The sequence below is a fragment of the Xenopus laevis genome, chromosome 5L (genome assembly GCF_017654675.1).
Source record: "Xenopus laevis strain J_2021 chromosome 5L, Xenopus_laevis_v10.1, whole genome shotgun sequence".
Classification (NCBI taxonomy): Eukaryota; Metazoa; Chordata; class Amphibia; order Anura; family Pipidae; genus Xenopus; species Xenopus laevis.
In genome coordinates, this window is record NC_054379.1 from 114327291 (window position 1) to 114347103 (window position 19813).

Consider the following 19813-nt stretch of genomic DNA (forward strand, 5'->3'; position numbering starts at 1 on the left):
CTTACATATCTTTCTGAGTCCCTAACTGATTGAGCACCACCAGGATATTGGTCCCTTACTTTCTCTCCTTGTTAGAGCCTCAGCTGCTTGTCTTTCTCTACCCTACCACAGGTTCCCTTGCATTCTGCACTATGCTTTTTATTATTGGCCAAAAAAAAGGGGCTCACTGTACCCCCCTTATATACATAGCTTTTCCTGGTGCATTCCCCTTCCCAATTGAAAATAACAGTAATTACAATAAAGAAATGTTCCCACTCCTTACGTGTGATTCCTCTTCTGTACAGGTTTGTTAATTTTGCAACATGCAACGCATTGTAACATCTGGAGTTCTGACTTATGGAAGGATGACAACTGCAACATTATTTTCAGTGGTGTAACAAGACATTATGCAGCATACAGCAAAATCATTTTATGGCATCCCTACGTTTTGAGAATAAGACTTTATCTGTAAACATGTATTGTAACTGATTTGGGCTGCCAGTAGGTCTCATTTACAACTCTGCCTTCCATGCTGTCTAAATTCGGAGCACAGAGAACTGTGATTAGCCCCATGGTTACCATTATGCCGCCTTTCAGCAAAGCTGTATTCAAGAGGGGCAAGCAGGAGAAGGCACATAGGGTAGATTTTTTTTAACCCGGTGTGAAGTGCAGAACATTAGCATTAATGGGAGTGTCACTCTTACTTCTGTTGGGGCATAGTAATCCCCTCCAGTATCTCATTGAGCCCCCTAAACATCTGGGTCCCCCTGCATTCACAGAGTCTGTTCATTCCTCTATAGTTAAGCCCCTAATTGTTTTAACAGTATGTGTAGCCAGAATCAGCAATGCAAAAAATAGTAAAATACAGAAAGATTCTGCTTTAAGTAACACTTTAGGTAACACTTACATTTACAAATACTTTTAACATCACCCAAAATGTGTAATTAGTATATATTGAAAATTTAATTAGAATTACATTTGTCTTTGTTATGCAAAATGTGGGGTTCTATCCCCTTTAAAATGTTTTTGCTATTGTATTTTACAATGAATAGCTTACTTTATCAACAAACTCAGATATTCTTCATTACTAGTGCATACACACCTGCAAAGGAATGCTTTTTCCTGGCAGAAATAAGCTGCATGTTACCAGAATAATACGTGTGACCTGCTGTAATATCTTTCGTTTGTCCCCTAAACCGTAGCAGCGTTCCTGAACACACCCTTTTCATTCCTGTGCATAAAACTAAATTGAACTTCAGCATTTCCTCATACTTGCATAATACCTGTCAGACAGCTTGCACCATTTCAGTATTTAATACAGTTTCTTTTTTCCTTTAAACATCACAAGTGAGCACCATCCACTATGGACCGTGTGAGCCTGCTCAGCACCATCCTGCTTGTGTACGGTGAGTGCCTGCACCCAGTTCCCACACCATTTTCTTATGCCACTGTGCAGTTTAATTCTCCAAACTATTATTTCAGAGTTACAAGATGCAGAAAACCTGACTAGCGTTCCTTTTTACCCCCATATTCTACTTGCATGCTCCTTAATAGTATTGGCTCGAACTGAACCTGCATTTATTGCAACTATAGTATAGGGTTCATTTACTGTCAGAGGGCATTAGTACAAGAGCACTAAGGGGTGCAAGAATGTGCTCGTATGCATAGAACAACTCTGTCAATCCACAACAGTAAAATTCTGGCACCTGCTGTTTTACAAGTTGAATATCCTTCTTTGACTGTTTGAGACATCCAAGCTCTTTTCTTAAAGGGGTTGTTCACTTTAAAATTAGCTTTTAATATGATGCAGCGATTGCTATTCTGAGGCAATTTGCAATTGGTTTTCATTTTTTATTATTTGTGGTTTTTGAGTTATTTAGCTTTTTATTCAGCAGCTCTACAGTTTGCAATTTCAGAAATCAGGTTGCTAGGGTCTAAATTACCCTAGCAACCATGCATTGATTTGATTAAGGGACTGGGACATGAATAGGAGAGACCTGAATAGAAAGAGGAGTAATAAATAATGATGGGCAAATCTGTGGCGTTTTGCTTTGCTGAAAAATTTGTGAATGTACCGAAATATTTGCGAAACGGCGACAATTTTTATACATATTTATTTTTTTACATTTTTGTCCAAATGCATTAAAGTCAATGGGCATTCCGAATAATTTTGACGCACAACAATTTTTATGCACACAGCAATTTTGATGCGTGACAATATTTTTTGCCACAGCGGATTTTTCGCCGCAAATCCATGCCTGCCGAATTTATTTGCCCATCACTAGTAATAAAAAGTAGCAATAACTTTTGTTGCCGTACAGAGCATTTGTTTTTAGATGGGATCAGTGACCCCCCCCCTTTGAAAGCTGGAGAAAATCATAAGAAAGCAAATAATTAAAAACCTATGGAAAAGAAATAATGAAGACCAATTGAAATTTTGCTTAGAATAAGCCATTTCATACTAAAAGTTAACTTAAAGGTGAACCACCCCTTTAGAGAACAAGGCATGCAAAACAACACTTTTTCCAGGCACAAAACTTGAGTTTATTCTAGATCTGTGATCCCTAACCAGTGGCTCATGAGCAACAAGTTGCTCACCAACCCCTTGGATGTTGCTTTCAGTGGCCTAAAAGGAGGTGCTTATTTTTGATTCCAGGCTTGGAGGCAACTTTTGGTTGGTTTAAACCAGGTGTACTGCCAAACATAGCCTCCTGTAGCCTGACAGTCCACATAGGGGCTACCATATAGCCAATCACAGAACTTATTTTGAACCACCAAGAACATTTGTTATGCCTGTGTTATGCCAAACACTTTTTACATTTGAATGTGGCTCACGGGTAATAAAAGTTGTGCAGGTTTAGTTAACTGCACACTAGCTGCTACAGTTGCTAAGCCCTTCACTCTCTTATTATCACTTACGCCGTGGAATATTGTAGGTAGTGTGAGGTCTTTGCTGTAACACATTAGTGGAACAGTTACTAAGAAGGCATTGTACTAATATTTAGAAATTTATACTAATGCTCTGCCAGTGTCTATATCACTACTAGCATTTCTGTCAAGCCAATGCTCATTGTTAACATGGCCGCAAGGCAGACAAGGCACCAGCTTACCTTGGAGGGAGGCCTGAATAGAGGCTAAAACATGTAAAAATGTAAAATATACACCCAGGAAAAACTGCTCACATTGCATATATTTTTTCAATAGTGATTTTTAGTACAATTCCCTGTCACTACTCTGGAATATGTATACATTTAGGGGTCAATGAACCCCATTTGAACTGTGCATGTGGCAAAGCAGCTGAATGTGTTAAAAAAATACAGTATTTATCACTAAGGCAATTCATTGTTGGTTTAAACAGCTCTTAATCTCTCACTTTATTAACATTGTGCAACTGCACTGACATGTGTGTATGATGGATGTTTTCTGTTCTCTACTGTACTGAGAAGAGAAGGAAATGAAACTTGAATTGTTATGGTTCCTAATTTTAACTATACGCACTACATTAGTGTAGCGGTGTAACATTTTACACATTCTGCCTGAGATCTGGACAAAAATCTTTCTAATCACCGTTAGCCTGAAAACCTCTGAGCTAAGGGTTTAAAAGGATGTATGGGAAAGTACAATGTCCTTTAACATATAGATTTCTGACTGCAAAGCATGTCTAGGTCTAGTTATTCTCAGCACTCAATCAGCATGTAAGGAGATAAATTATAGTTGATTGTAATTCAAATAATTGCATTAGTTCTCCGGACAATGGGCGGCAGCAACCAAAAGGTTGGGCTTTGCCATAGAAAACATCTAGAAAGAGGGAGGACTAAAGACTTAGAGCCTGTATAAGGGCTATGGTAGAGAACAAGAGTCTCTTTGCCCTATATATCATTCCATGGTAACTTCTACAGGGCTAGTCAGGGAAAAGGTTGAGGGAAGTGGAACTCACTTTAGGAGCAAGAGTTAAGGTGGCCATACACGATAAAGTCGCCAAATGAGTGGATCTTTCTCCTTTATGCCCACCAGCAGCAGGGTGATATCGGGTTATCGAGCGATTGGATAACAATCATGAGAATGGTCACTGACGTTTCGTCGGACTGCATCAACTAGCCGATGCGGTCCTCGATCGCCAGAAAAATCAAACCTCCCTGGTCGATATCTAGCAGATTTTTGGCCTGATATCAATCGGGGAGACCTATCAGAAGCCCCCATACACTGGCAGATAAACTGCCGAATCAGTCTATATTTAAATTTAATCTGCCCATGTATTGCCACCTTTAGTCAAGCTAGCGAATTGGGAAGCCAAGACACCAAGGTGGTGTTTCGTGAGGTTAGAGAACCCATGGACAAGTCACAGTTTGGGACACAATGTCTATATAAGTCAAATCAGTAGGGAGAACTTGAAGCACTGAGTGTAGTATGGAGCTCCAGACGGCTGATTTACAACACCCAGAAGTATTAAAATACGATAAACATGAAACAAAGCTGCAATAAAGACAATACTCTTTGCAATTATGCTCATGCTCCAGTGTCACAGTCTGAACTATTGCCTTAATGCTGAGATTCCTTTTACTGAGTCACTGGAGACAACTTTTGGAAGAGCTTAATTATCAATTTGAGCTCTTTCAAGAAAAAGTTGATCTTTAAAGGAAAACTTAAGGCATTTTATTGCCAATAGATTAGCTGCAATCGTGCAAGCTAGAATGCCATATTTATTCTGTAAAATGTTTTACCATACCTGAGTAAAAATCTCTAGAAAATCTCTGTTTGTTTAGGATAGCAGCTGCAGTGTTAGCTTGGTGTGACATCACTTCCTGCTTGAGTCTCTCCCTGTTCACTTATAGCTCTGGGCTCAGATTACAGCAGAGAAAGGGGGGGAGGAGCAAACTGAGCATGCTCACGCCCGGGGCAAGGTTTAAGCTGAAGGCAGGAAGTCTGATACAGAAGCCCATCTATACACAATAGAATGTGTTACTTTTGACAGAGGACTCAGAGCAGTACTTCTTTGAGGGTTTACTGGTATATTCAGGTGGACCTTTCTGATAAGGCTTACTTAGTTTTAAACTTTCCTTCTCCTTTAAGGGAGCTTTGCTTGTCCTTGCCTTGGGAGAGGGCAGTGAAAGTATGTATTTGTGTTTGCTAGTAATACAAAATTATAAAGAACAAATTAATTCATCATGAAACTGCTGCTCTGGGTGGCTAAGTGGCAATAAATGTAAGGTTAATGCAAGTCACAATACAAGGCTAATTAGCAATTTGTTCATATTTTCATTACATGGCAGCTCAGAAACCAGTACAATTATCAGCCTTGTAGCTTCAGCCCTAAGCTTAGCTTTTCAAAGGCCGCCCAGAGCACACTAAGCATGTGCAGTGTCACGGACACTTCTAACAAAAATCAAAGATGGTGACCCCCTGTGCACAACTCTGAAACCTTAGGCTGGTGCAGTAAGTTCAGTATATAAAATACACTATTTCTACCCATATATGTTTTTAGGATTTACTTTTTAAATAAAAAGAGAGAAAATAAAAGGTTACCAAAATGAACTTTGAATACAAAACAAATATAGGGACTATTTTAAAGAAGTAGGTAGTGTCGTTTCATTTTCGTTTCTTAATCACGTCTTGCATTCTGTCTTGTTGAATCCAAGAAAGCGTGTAGTTCTAACACCCAATGAATTTGCATTTCTTGCCTATGCTATACTTGTTTCATCACAAAGAAGTGTTTGAAACTGCTACTTTCCCATGTAGGCTGTATTTTGCCAGCTGTCTCGCGTGTCCTTTTTTTTATAGAACATTCTATGGTCAGCTGACTTTGAAACATGACAGGAGATTATTTTCTAAAAATTATAAAGAAAAAAGATACCCCGTGGGTAACAACCTAATCAATAACCAGCATACATTAAATCTCTTAGGATTTAAATAAGTTAATTGAATAAATAGATTAAAGTGCAAGAAATGCCTAATCAATTGATTAATTAATTGAACAACTACTTGATTTTAGGATAATTCATAAATTGTATAAGGTGCCAATTAGTGCATAATGTCCATTAGGTAGTTTAGTCAGTTATCATTCTCAACTTAAATAACAATTCATGGTTAAACTAAACCAAAAAGAGCTAAAAAGATAAAATGACAAAGTTCCTCAAAGGAGTGCAATTAATTGTGAAAAAAAAAAAAATTTAAATTAAGTTTTTTTTTTTTTTTCACAATTAATTGCACTCCTTTGAGGAACTTTGTCATTTTATCTTTTTAGCTCTTTTTGGTTTAGTTTAACCATGAATTGTTATTTAAGTTGAGAATGATAACTGACTAAACTACCTAATGGACATTATGCACTAATTGGCACCTTATACAATTTATGAATTATCCTAAAATCAAGTAGTTGTTCAATTAATTAAACAATTGATTAGGCATTTCTTGTACTTTAATCTATTTATTCAATTAACTTATTTAAATCCTAAGAGATTTAATGTATGCTGGTTATTGATTAGGTTGTTACCCACGGGGTATCTTTTTTCTTTATAATTTTTAGCACTTTTTGATTCTCTGACGGTCGTCAGCCCTCGTGTGGAACCTTTGAGATCTCGTTTATTTAGGGAGTTAAGAGTTGTTTTTCCTATTTTAATTGTTAACAGGAGATTATTTTCTATCTTGTAATGAAGTATTATTAAACTTGTCCTCAAATGCCGTGGGCAATTATGTCTGTGTAAAGAGATACTTGCACTAGAAAAGAAACTTTTTATACATATATCATAACCTTCTTGTTAAACATGTTATTTATAATTTTGCCATAAAAGTATTTGCCCAGTGTTTTTACATTACCTATCTAATCCCCCATGATCTTGTATGAGGGAGCTGCCATATTTGTGCAGCATTAGTCCATTAGCATTAGAAACTCTTCTTGAGAATGGACAGTAAGGTAACACTCTAGAACAGAATTTTTCAAGCTTATTTTTACTCATGACTCATGACTTGCTACTTAAAATGTAGTCAGCCCCCTACCCCAGCCAAAACATAATATGTAATGTGTTTTTATGATGCTTTATGCTTTTTTAAAAAATCGTATTTCCTTATGTTTTATTTACCTCATTTAAGCCAGTTCCCTTCTGTCTTCTAAAATAATTTTCTCTTGATTTCATCACCCTAATTATTTTTTCTCCTCCACAGATTCCTTCCTTCCCTTTTCCTTTCACCATATTCCCCCTTTATACAGTTTTCTTCCATTATTCTGCACCCCTTTGTCTTCTTTCTCCATTTGTATTCTGTTTCTTTTTTTGCATGTATTTATTTCCAATCCTTTCACATCTTTCTCTCTTCTTCTTCATTTTTTTTTTTTTTTGCCCATTTCCTCCCGTGTTCTTTCTTTTGACTTTTTGTAACCTTTCTGATGTTCATGCCAATTTTTCTCCTTCCTTATTATATTACAGTTGTAACTCACTTTCATTTAACACTCTGTCCTGCCACAAGGTTTGAGAAAACAGTCTCTCCTAGGTGAACTTGTTGCTCGTAAGGCTGTTAAAGGGGAATGTACCCAAATATTGCTGCTTGTTTTTGTGTCTTATGATGCAAACTCCATTTTCTGCAAAACATTGTTGGTCTTGAAATTGAGCTAGATCTGTTATTGATCTAGACTTTTCTGAGTTGGCAGTTCCACTAACTGCTCATGTGGTGGATGTGTGGCCAGCAAATTATATATATATATATATACAGGTGTATATATATATGACTACTCCATTTGCTGCTACAACAACACTATCCTTGCCTGGATTTTCCACTGGTTTCCTTTAATTCCTATTTCCATTTATATTGCCTATCTCTGCATTCTCTCCCTGTCCTTCACTCCCGCATTTCCCTGTGATAGTGTCTGAACCACAAGTTCAAAGGCTAATGTGACTTTTGGTTGTGTGAAAAGAATATCCCATCTCTATCAATTGGCAGTTATAAATCTGTGTGTTTACTGATATGTTTTGCGCCTTAGTGAAATCCTCTATAGAATGCAATAATACGGCACCATATTCATAGTCATCAAGATAATGCTATCTTCCTTTTTCACATGACTGCAATCTCAGTTAGTGGTTTAGTCATATAGTTATTATTATCATAATATCTCATTGTCCATGTAAACTAAAGATTGAAATCTGAAGGATACATACTGTATGTAGCTCAAATGTATTGTTATCTTAAAGGACTTAATGTGTGCAGCTTTATCTGTATAGCTTTTATAATTATAAAAATGAGGTCGAATTAGCCTGGCAGTGCAGGGTCGGAGGAAGGTTCTCACCCAGTCATGGGAGAAGGCTAAGCAAATATCTACATGCAATATAAGCATTATTAGAGTTTTCATCTAGTTAGAAACAAAGAGCTTGCAACTAAAACACTTTTGGGCCTTTTATACACATTTACTTTCTATACACTAACAGAGACAGATTTCTGGTTCTAATAGAACTAAATTTGGCTCTTAAATAAAAGTCCTCACCCAGCCTTATGGCAGAAACTTCACTGTACACAGTGCAGCAAGGTAGCTGTAAAATCAACCCATTATCTTATAATTTGCTTATAGAATGTTGTAATCAAACATTATACATGAGTAATAGCAAGTTGTGGGTATTATATATTTAATGGGACCATGTTAAACATATTATAGGCATATATTATACATGTACAAAGAAGTAGGCTCTGTCTGTACTAAAGGACATCTGCTGATTTAAAATATTGTTTTTTTTTACACATATGTGGAAACCCTTGTGCCTGACATTTAGGGGAACAGTAACATCAAAAAAGAATCTAGTGTGATTGCTTCAGAAACTTTATTATAGTTTATATAAATAAGCTGCTTTGCAGCCATGGGGGCAGCCATTCAAGCACAGGATAAATGGAAGATAACATGTAAGTTCCCATTATATAGTACACAGCTTATCTGTTATCTACTGTGTAACAAGTGCCATTTCTCCTTTCTCAACTGCAAATGGCTGCCCCCATGGCTACACAGCAGCTTGTTTATATAAACTATAGTTTTGTTTCTGAAATACATACACCAGTTTTAACACTGCAGGGAAGCAGTACAATATATTTCGATTACATTAAAACAATTTCCTATTTTGGTGTTACTGTTCCTTTAAACCTCACACATCTGACCCAGTGTCTATACACTATATACATATTAGGGTCAGATTTATCAAAGTGTGAAATTAGAGCTCATCACAGTATAATTCTACCACTCTCATATACTCTCTCACTCATTCATTCCTGTGGGATTTTTAGAGGCGTAATTATCAGTGGGTTAAAGTTCGATTGTACCATTTGATTTTACACTTTGATAAATCTGTCCCATCTAAAACACAATCTATACCTTTTTATTAACATAAAATAATGTAAAACAATTCACAGTGATACTACGGATTGAATTTTTCCCAGATATACAATATAGCAAAAATGATATTGTAATATAGACGCCCAATTCATGTTTGAGAACCAGGGTAAGGTAATCAAGGCTAAGTATTGGTTTGTATTAGTGCACCACCAGGATAGTATGAATACAATATACATGGCTTGCAGCTGGAATAACCACTGCATCACCTTTGAGAATGTTTAAGCAATAAATTACAATAAATCAAATCAACAATAAAGCATTTTCATTCTTTCCTTGTTCATGTAATTTCCATTAATTCTTGCACAGGATTTACCACTGTGGCTACTGTAACTACAGCACCCAATACCACTACAACTACTGTAACAACAGCACCCAATACCACTACGACTACTGTAACAACAGCACCCAATACCACTACGACTACTGTAACAACAGCACCCAATACCACTACGACTACTGTAACTACAGCACCCAATACCACTACGACTACTGTAACAACAGCACCCAATACCACTACGACTACTGTAACTACAGCACCCAATACTACTACGACTACTGTAACAACAGCACCCAATACCACTACGACTACTGTAACAACAGCACCCAATACCACTATGACTACTGTAACTACAGCACCCAATACTACTACGACTACTGTAACAACAGCATCCAGTGCCACAACCGTCCACTCCAGCACTACAACACCTACACCAACTTTGGAACCAAAACCTTCTGCACCTGAAACTGGCACCTACACAGTGAGAACTGAACATGAGATTTGCATCAAAGCAGTGATGGGTCTAGAACTGGAACTGACAATTTCTTCAAAGGTACAAATCTTTACAAGTCCTAATTTACAGTGTTATCTCTGTATTCATTAGCTGTGTGTTTGCTTTTATTGAATAACAGCTATAATGACTTTCCAGTTACCTGTTATATACTGGTATTTCATGGTGTTGCATGGCATTTCCATAAAAGTGCATAAATATTATTTGCTGAAATTAGACAATTAAACTATATCACAAGTGCTAGTAGAATCTTAGAAATCGAGGAGAGCACTCAAAAAGCATATTAATGTTGTGAATATACTTTTATTGCTGACTACTGGTACACGGTAGTTCTTTTATTGCCGACTACTGGTACATAGTAGTACTGTGTACCATTAGTCACCAATAAAAGAATATTCACAGCATTAATATGCTTTTTGAGTGCTCTCCTCAATTTCTAAGTCCATATATCAGGATATTGGTGACCTGATTGGGGAAAGCTGCACTCCTATACTGGACTGCACTAGGAGTGCGTTTGGATAACCTACTACTTTAAAGTACTTCCATTGGACAATTTGGTCACATATGATCTCTTGTGCAGCTCAATCTCAGTTGAACAGTATTTGAACATTGTTGACTACAGGGCTCACTAGCACGCTACACAGCTGCAGATGCACAAAGTTTGCCACAGTCAGTTGCATGGAAAACAATTTCATTCTTTAGACTGATTTAGATTGGCCAAACATGTAGATCTAAGAGGAAGAGAGGAGGAGCTTTGACTCTTCCCATTTCCTCAAATGCTGATACATCATTCATATGCCATGATGATATATTTTGGACAAATCAACTGCAAACCAAAAAGCATTCCAATCTAGTGTAGAAAATGAAAACACCTTAATAATTTTATAATGCACAAAAGCCACGATTATCCTGTTATATCCTTATAAATGGTGCTTAGTGATGTCATAATTGGTGCTTACTGATGTAATCTACGTCACTTGACTCACGGAAACGTGCTTACTATAATAAATAAAGTACCTCCTTTTTTAAAATATGAGGATATTAGAAGTCACTTTGGAGTTGTATGACCTTTGGCCATGTGCCTTTCTAGGGTCATGGAACTCCTTGGTGCCACATAGGGGCACATCAAAGTATTTTTGTGGGTACTTCGACCATCGAATTGGCTACTTCGACCTTCGACTACGACTTTGAATCGAACGATTCAAACTAAAAATCATTCGACTATTCGACCATTCGACCATTCGATAGTCGAAGTACTGTCTCTTTAAAAAAACTTCGACCACCTACTTCGCCACCTAAAACCTACCGAGCACCAATGTTAGCCTATTGATCGAAGGAAAAACGTTCGATCGTTGGATTAAAATCCTTGGAATTGTTCGATCGAACGAATTTCGGTAAATATTCGAGGTCGAAGGATTTTACTTTGACGGTCGAGTATCAAGGGTTAATTAACCCTCGATATTCGACCAATAGTAAATGTGCCCCATAATATACTTATATTTTACAATAGGGGGTACATTATTCACTATAACATTCACGATGCATAAGATATTATACTCATGCTACAGAAGCTAAGACTGACCAAGCTATTAAATATACTACATTCCACTCCTCACTGACACACTCCTGGCACACACACACACACACACACACACACACACACACACACAGAACCAAATACCAATCTAAAGTAGCTTACTTCTTATATGATTGAGCTTCATTGTATAAGGCCATGGAAATTGACTAAATTGTCCAAGCAGCAGAGCATTCCGATATCATAATATACTGTAAGTATCATATTATATGTAGTCGTTTCTAATAATCTTACAGACACTGAGCTATATAGCTATGTATATTTTCCATCGTTACTATTCCTGACTCAAAATTTATTTTTCTGAAATGGCGAATCTTTGATTTGGTTATTTTACCTTTAAAGAATGATGACAGGAGAGGCTACACATGTTCTGAAAGACCAATGAATCTGACATATGTATTCTTATATTTCATGTATGTTTCTTTCAAAATAGTTTCTCTTTTTCATCCAGACACAACAGTACTTTAATATTGTACCAACACAAACAGGCTTCAATGGGACATGTGAAAAGTCAAAGGCAAATCTAAACCTGACATTTAAAAACAGTTTTATCAACTTTGTTTTTGTTCAGGTAAGTTCATTTATGTATACTCAGTATGCTCGGTAAGACGTTATTTCAATGTGTGACATGCAAACCCTCTCGGTTATAAATGGTCCAGTCTATTATAAAACTTGATAATTGCCTTCTCAATTTGGCACCGCAGGCACCTCCTGCAATTAAAAAAAATGTAGTTTACCCGATAATGATAAGAACTTAAAGGTAATGGAATTGGTGATAGAATTGATGGCCTTATACCTTATATGATCCTAAATGCATTTGGAAGTAACCTCTTGGGAAAACAAAAATTATATTGATCAATAGAGATAGGGTGGTTTACTTTGTAAAATATATTGAGGAATGTAGGAGCAGGCCAGGGGAAACCCTTGTGTATACAGTAGGTCTGCTTCCTTTTTATTTGTAACCCTATGTAAAATGTCAATTCTATATGACATTCAATTTTGTTGATGTGTTTAATTGGTGCAAATAAAGACATTATTAAAAAAAAAATGTTAAGGTAGCTCTGTCCTTGATGCCTGTAATTACAGTGCTCATTACAGCCCACGCTCACAGCCCTCCCTAATGTTGCGTCTAAATGACCCGTAATTTAGAGGATGGGTGGGGGCAGGAGGGGTGGCTCCTATGTGCCTCCCTTGCCTTCCACAAATGAATACAGTGCTGCTGAACATAACACTATAATTCTGGGGGGAAACGGGTCCTTGTCCTCCATTCTGCAGTCCTCCAAGCTGCAGCAATCCCGCCATCCTTAAATTAAACTCTTTTAAGGTTTTACATCGCAATGAAAAATAAATTGTAGCAACGATGAAATCAAAGCAAATCCTTTATGGTTCTAAACTAGTATTCATATAAGTCAATAGCTCGGTGCTTACTGATTTTTTAGATATTTATAGGTAGTATGACATTCGTGACCAAAGTTCTATTGTAGAAATTTACTGGCAAGTTCGCGAAACAGTGAAAAGTTTGCCAAATGTATTAAAGTCAATGGGCGACAATTTTTTTTGACGCATAACAATTTTTTTTTTTACTCATTGAGTCTACGTGCGAAATGTGGCGAAACATATCACTCATCGCTACTGGCAATCTTGCAGTCTTCTGAATCACTAACATTTATTCTATTACATCTAACACTAACTTGCTTGTAACTCAGGTCTGGGTGCAGACATCTTACATTTACCCGCAGTTAATGTTCTGTTCTAACAATATAACAGTGCTGATTCCTGAGGTTCCCAAATGTCCCATTTATAAGACATTTATCCTTTCTTACAAATTCAGATCCTAGCACCAAAATTGTTTTTTACATAAATTGTGTGGGCAGACTAAACATTGTTATAAAGATTGAAATCCAAATGTATCACCTTTTAGTCCACTTTGCTATTCACTTTCTCATACAAGCATGCAGAGACTACGATCAATTATATAGCATTTAACAGTATCATCCCTTATTATCCCTTCAAAATGTTCCCTAGCGATGATAGAATGTGAACTAGAAGAAACAAGTCATCATAATATTTGACAGAATTATTAGGCACTCATACTGAGTAGAGTGTAGTAGTTAAAATACAAGGTAAATTTTTGCAATAAGCCACTTAAAAATATCCATCCTACAATCACTCTTAATAAGCACATATCATTCAAGAAACTTTGTTTTTAAACAGCACAACAAGCCTTTATTTTAGCAAAAAAGTTTATTTTTAAAGAATCCTTCTTTTCTGGAAGAAGTATTGAGACTTTGCAAAATTAACCAACCCTGTTGTATTATATTACTCATTCATAATATTACATTCCTTATCTAGTTTTTAGTAGTTTTTCTACCTATCCAGTGATGCGATTTATTTTATATACAACAAGATGGAGTCTGTCTTGTTAGTTGATCCAAACTGTTACGTAATCTCTGAATTTAAGGTTAATTAATAAATACAATGGGGCAGAAGAGCACACAAATGCATATAATACAGATTGTAACTGAACTGAATAAGTCACCTAAGAACAAAAAAATAAGTTTAATGTTTGCTCTGCAAGAATAATTCTTGCACAAGGACCAAATACACTTCTGTATGACCTGCCTGGAAGAATTTGTTTGATTTATTTTCATGAATAAGCCACTTAGAGATCTGGAGGCAGAACACACAGCTATTAGCTACCTGAAAATGTCCTATACAGTTATACCCCTTCCATTTCTGGAAACTTTCCCAGTGTATGGTTGGGAAATGTATCAGCAGGATTTTGGCAACATGAAGTGGCATGCTTAAACAAATGTTTTTTGGCGGTGAGCTATTTTAATGTATGTATTTTTAGCTCCAATTAATGGAGTTACTGGATCGTAGGTGATACAGGTATATGACCTGTTATCCAGAATACTCAGGACCTGGGGTTTTCCAGATAATGGATCTTTCCGTAATTTGGAGCTTCATAACCTAAGGCTACTACAAAATCATACAAATATTAAATAAACCCAAAAGGCTGATTTTGCTTCGAATAAGAATTAATTATATCTTAGATTAGCTCAAGAAAAAGGTACTGTTTTGTAATTACAGAAAAAAGAAATCATTTTTAAAAATTTGGATTACTTAGATAAAGTCTTGGATAGAGTCTATGAGAGATGGCCTTTCCATACTTCACAGCTGTCTAGATAACGAGTTTCTGGATAATGGATACCATACCTGTATATACTTTCCCTTGTGAACATCAACGTTGTGCAGAGCAATTGATAAGAAAAAAAATCAAGTTTTACTGTTTGTTCTGCAGAGAGATCTACTAAAATACTGTTTGAAATACACTGCCAAAATAATCTAAAAATAATAAAGGGCTATTGAAAAGCTTCTGTTGGATTTAATTATACAGTATCTCATATTCTTTATTTTCTTTCTCCCTTCAGGATGACCATTCTTACTACCTTGATAGTGTAACTGTGTCTTTTAATCTTACAAAATCAGGTATGCAATCACTAACAGAAAAGATTCTTTTCATAATTCATTGCATTACATAAGTGGATCTTTACTACATACTGTATATAGAAGAATATATAGATATATATCTTGTTGCCGATTAGCAGTGAAGGAACTAGACAGCAGGTCTTGCAACAGAATGTTTAGATTTGCTTTAATTAGAGTTTGTATATCCAACAATTTAAGGCTTACACAAAATAAAATAAACCACAAAATAAAGTCCCACTCCTGTCCGGAGACTAACTAAACACAAACGGTCTCATTTACATTCACAGACTCAGTGGGCAACTTACAATTTTCCCAGCAGCGAGTTGCATCTCTGTGCTCTGCGCACTTCTGTTTAGTTTCTAGTAGAGATAAGTCTCAAAGCTACTGGACTTTCTGCATTGTCTTGAGAATGTTTCACCACTTATCCAAGCAGCTTCTTCCGTTTAAATGAGTGATAGGGAATTCCCTGGCATTAAACCCTTAAATGTCCCAGTTGTTCCAATTAACCTATGTAGATAGGTATTAGTTGAAAGTCACAGATATGTAAAAGTGTGATTCATTTTTCAATGTATGTGACACTTCCAGTCATGAACACTTAAAAATCAACACCTGCCTCAATGAAAATCATAGAACCATTGTGACTGGATCACACCTCATAACCGATCAACCAAACAGCTTTCAGCGTGGGACAAAGAAACTCTACACAATGTTTATCAAGCAACATCCAAATCTAACTGGTAAACTCTGTCTTCTTTTTTTCAGAATCTTGGTATGGTACTGCTTCCAATCAAAAATTATTAGAAACAGAGAATGGCTACTCTGTAAAGTGTAAAAACACTCCCAAAATACAGCTGGGTGATACCATTAATCTTGTGATGACAAATGTACAACTTCAAGCCTTTAACATTAAGGATAGCAATTTTGGCCAAGGTAAGTGGAGCTCACGTTTTAAAAATTAAAATAATTGACATATTTACATTATTCTTCAAACTAGTTCCATATATTATGAAATAAGAATGCATAATGGGTTTTAAAGGTTTCCAAACGTAACAGAAGCAGCATTAGGTTGCTATGCACTCATATATAGCTTCCTCTTGAAGTTTTCGTTGTTTAACTACTGCAGCTTCAAGAGTCACGGGTTAATTTTTGTATTAGGTCAACATGGATTTCATTTCAGAGCATAGTTCCCTCAACTAGTTATTCTTGTTTTACAAAATATGCAAAATCAAATCAATCTGTTGAATTCATTCTGATATTTCGATTGAACTTCCTGTTAATGTATTATAACTACCTACTGGGTAAAATGTTGCCACTGATGGTAAATACAGTACAAAATGTGTGTATTCTGTACAAGGTTCTGCGCCTGATTTCATTTCTATGCCTTCCCCTTATGAATTATCTACCCCTAATAAAGTAATATCAAAAATAATAAATCATACTAAGCAGAGGACATATTTTAAGCAGAAAATACTCAGAAAAAAACGAATTTGTCAAATGTGAGGGTCTTCCAGATCTGAGGAGTTCTTTTAAACATCACCTATTGCCTAAGCCATATCCTTTTGCAGGTTTTAAGAAGTCTTTAACCACCATTTCTCATTAAGGAGGGTAAAGAGGGTTAAAACACCCTTGTAAGTGGAGCCATAAAGAAGTGGCCAAAACACTGTAGCTTTACACTATAAACTTTTATTATAATATACAGTAGTTATGATCCTTGTGCTGCTGAACTGTTTATTGTGACTTGTGCATTTACAAGGGGCAATAAACTCATAAACATGGAGCCCTATATTGTGCTTCCTTTCCTGCCATTGTGCAAATGTATTTGTTCTGTTTGAATTATGCTAATATTAGCACAAATGCATCTCATTTATAGGGCAGCTGTTTTATAAATTTATAAACCACAGTTTATAATCTTACAGTTTTAGAATCTATTCTTAATTAATAGTACCACGACTTTAACTCTTGTGAAGACAGCCATTGTTTATATTCAAAACTGGCATGCAGGGGCTTGGGACCGGTTTACCATTTGATAAACATTGTTACCACAATCCATCATAACTCATTGTCATGCACATGCTAATCTACCTTCTAACACATTTCTAACCTTCCAAAAAAGGTTACCTTATCAGCAACTAAACACATACTAATTAGAAAAGCTAAACATGCTCCTCTATAAATGCATACTTTGCTCTGCAGTATTGCATTAGAAAATGTCTGCTGTGGATTTATTTGCAGAAAAAGAAAGTTACCCAGACAGAAGCCACAAATGAATTGTTTATTATAATCCTGCTCGTGGTTTTAATTTCAAGAAGACAAAGGAATTTAGGATATCAACAGATATAACACAGGACAATGACTGCTCTCTCTTTGCTTTATCTAGAATCAGAATCTCATTACTGTATGGTACACAAATAGGCCCACGTGATTTTGTCCCCTCATAAACCTTTTCCCTAATAAATAAATAGAATGTGGCTTCACAGCACCCACATTTCCTCCACTCTACTTGAGATCAAGTGCATGCATTAAAGGAACAGTAACAGAAAAAAATGATGTGTAGCCATGGGGGCAGCTAGTCTAGTGGAAAAAGATGAAGACTTTCAGTTTTTGGTGTTTCTATTCCTTTACTGCCTGGGCCTGCCAATAATTTATGGTTGTGGTCCCTTGGGCAGATTGGGTACTGATCCATAACTTCAACCCCCACAATATATTTTTGAGTTGGTCTCATAAAATATCATCTGCACAAAAGTGGGTTTGTAGGTTGTACCACAAAGCAACAGGTTAAGAACATTGTCTATTTTTTTTTAGAATGGCCATACCTTAAGACTAATACATCATATGATGTCCATAAGTGATTAGTTACACTTAAAAAAACACCAGGATTGAAATATTATGGTGGGGTATGATCAGGGGCGATCTTGACCATTTTCGGCCACGATGCTAGTGCAGCGAGCGCAATTGCACTCTCTGCATTAGAAGAGCCGAATTTCCGGCTCGAAAAACAGCAGTTCGGCTCTTAAAGTTCATTCATTCATGTTGAGTGGTCAAAAATAAGACATGGTTAGGGACAGGGTGGAAATTTAAATAGAATAGCAGGTTTAATTTACTGTTACAGGTATGGGACCTGTTATCCAGACTGCTTGGGACCTGGGATTTTCCAGATAATGGATCTTTCCGTAATTTGGATCTTTTTACCTTAAGTCTACTAGAAAATCATGTAAACATTAAATAAACCCAATAGGCTGGTTTTGCTTCCAATAAGGATTAATTATATATTAGTTTGGATCAAGTACAATTCACAGTTTTAATACTACAGAGAAAAAAGCCTTTCTGTAATTCGGAGCATTCTGCGTAATGGGTTTCCGGATAATGGATCCTCTACCCGTACCAGCAACTCCTTGCAGTGTAGTTATGAGTTTAATTGATTTTCATTGCTAAACTGCAATGTAAACTGTAATTTATACTTTGTAGAAAGAGCATTACTGAAGTAAACAACACGTGTTGTATTTTACTCCAGTTACAATATGATACAGTTTTCATAAGGGTGTAGGCAGAACTTAATTTTAAAAATGTCGGCAGACATTTGAAATAAATAATCACCGATGCAGATACAGAACTTTGACAAAACACATCCAGGAAAGTAAATACCAGCAATGATATTCAAGCTTAAAATGCAGAATTAAGAGGAGTAAATATGCAGAAGTCTCAAGTTCTAATCACTAAGTTAGATTTAAGCACAGGTTGTGACAGTTTTAGACTTTATGCTTGAATATGATTTGTCATATTAAACATTTCATATCAGCCCCAGTGTCAAAATCCAGTTAAAATTCTGCTCAGATCACGAAAATCCCGAAGATTTGTTTGCCATAGACAAGTTATAATGACATTGCAGAGAAAGATATGTGTTAATACAGGTACTATTTTAGAAGACAGGGTTATAATATTCTAATGCAGTGGAAATAGTCATCTTATTTGTTGATGAATGTATTACAATTTTTTATTGTGTCTTTTCAGAAACAACATGCAAATATGATCACAACTATGGTCCAATGATTGCTGGTATAGTTATTGCAGCTGTAGTTGTTTTGGGAATAATTATCTACTTTATCTGGAGCAAGAAAAAGTCATCAGGATATCAAAGAATATAACTGCTGAAAGTAAATATGGTATCTTGGGAAAGAAAAAAAGAAGTGCCTTTCAATGAAGAACCCAAACAACCTGATCAACATCGACATAATAACTTGCTTATGATGCTCTAATTTTACAGGAACCAATTTCCTCTGATGTAACCTGCTGAAGATCAATGTTAAGAATCTTTTGGACAAGTCATTTTCTGCATTTACAGTTGTAAGGTAGTTAAAGGGGTTGTTCACCTTTAAATTAACTTATTGGGGCAGATTTATCAAGGGTCGAAGTGAATTCGAGGGAATTTTCGAAGTAAAAAAATTCGAAATTCAAAGTAATTTTTGGATACTTCGAATTTACTTCGACTTCGATTCGAAGTAAAAATAGTTTGAATATTCGACCATTCAATAATCAAAGTACTGTCTCTTTAAAAAAAACTTCGACTTCAATACTTCGCCAAATTAAACCTGCCGAATTGTTATG

At 36.1% G+C, this 19813-nt stretch overlaps 1 protein-coding gene across 1 annotated transcript; it reads left to right on the forward strand.

Annotated features, from left to right (window-relative positions):
• Window positions 1-1235: 1235 nt before the first annotated feature.
• On the forward strand, window positions 1236-19633 carry LOC108716355 (lysosome-associated membrane glycoprotein 3). The gene is made up of 6 exons (XM_018262453.2): window positions 1236-1385; window positions 9644-10167; window positions 12171-12290; window positions 15154-15211; window positions 15974-16141; window positions 19220-19633. The coding sequence occupies exons 1-6, from the start codon at window positions 1343-1345 to the stop codon at window positions 19351-19353; spliced, it is 1047 nt and encodes a 348-aa protein (XP_018117942.2). The 5' UTR covers window positions 1236-1342; the 3' UTR covers window positions 19354-19633.
• Window positions 19634-19813: the final 180 nt, after the last annotated feature.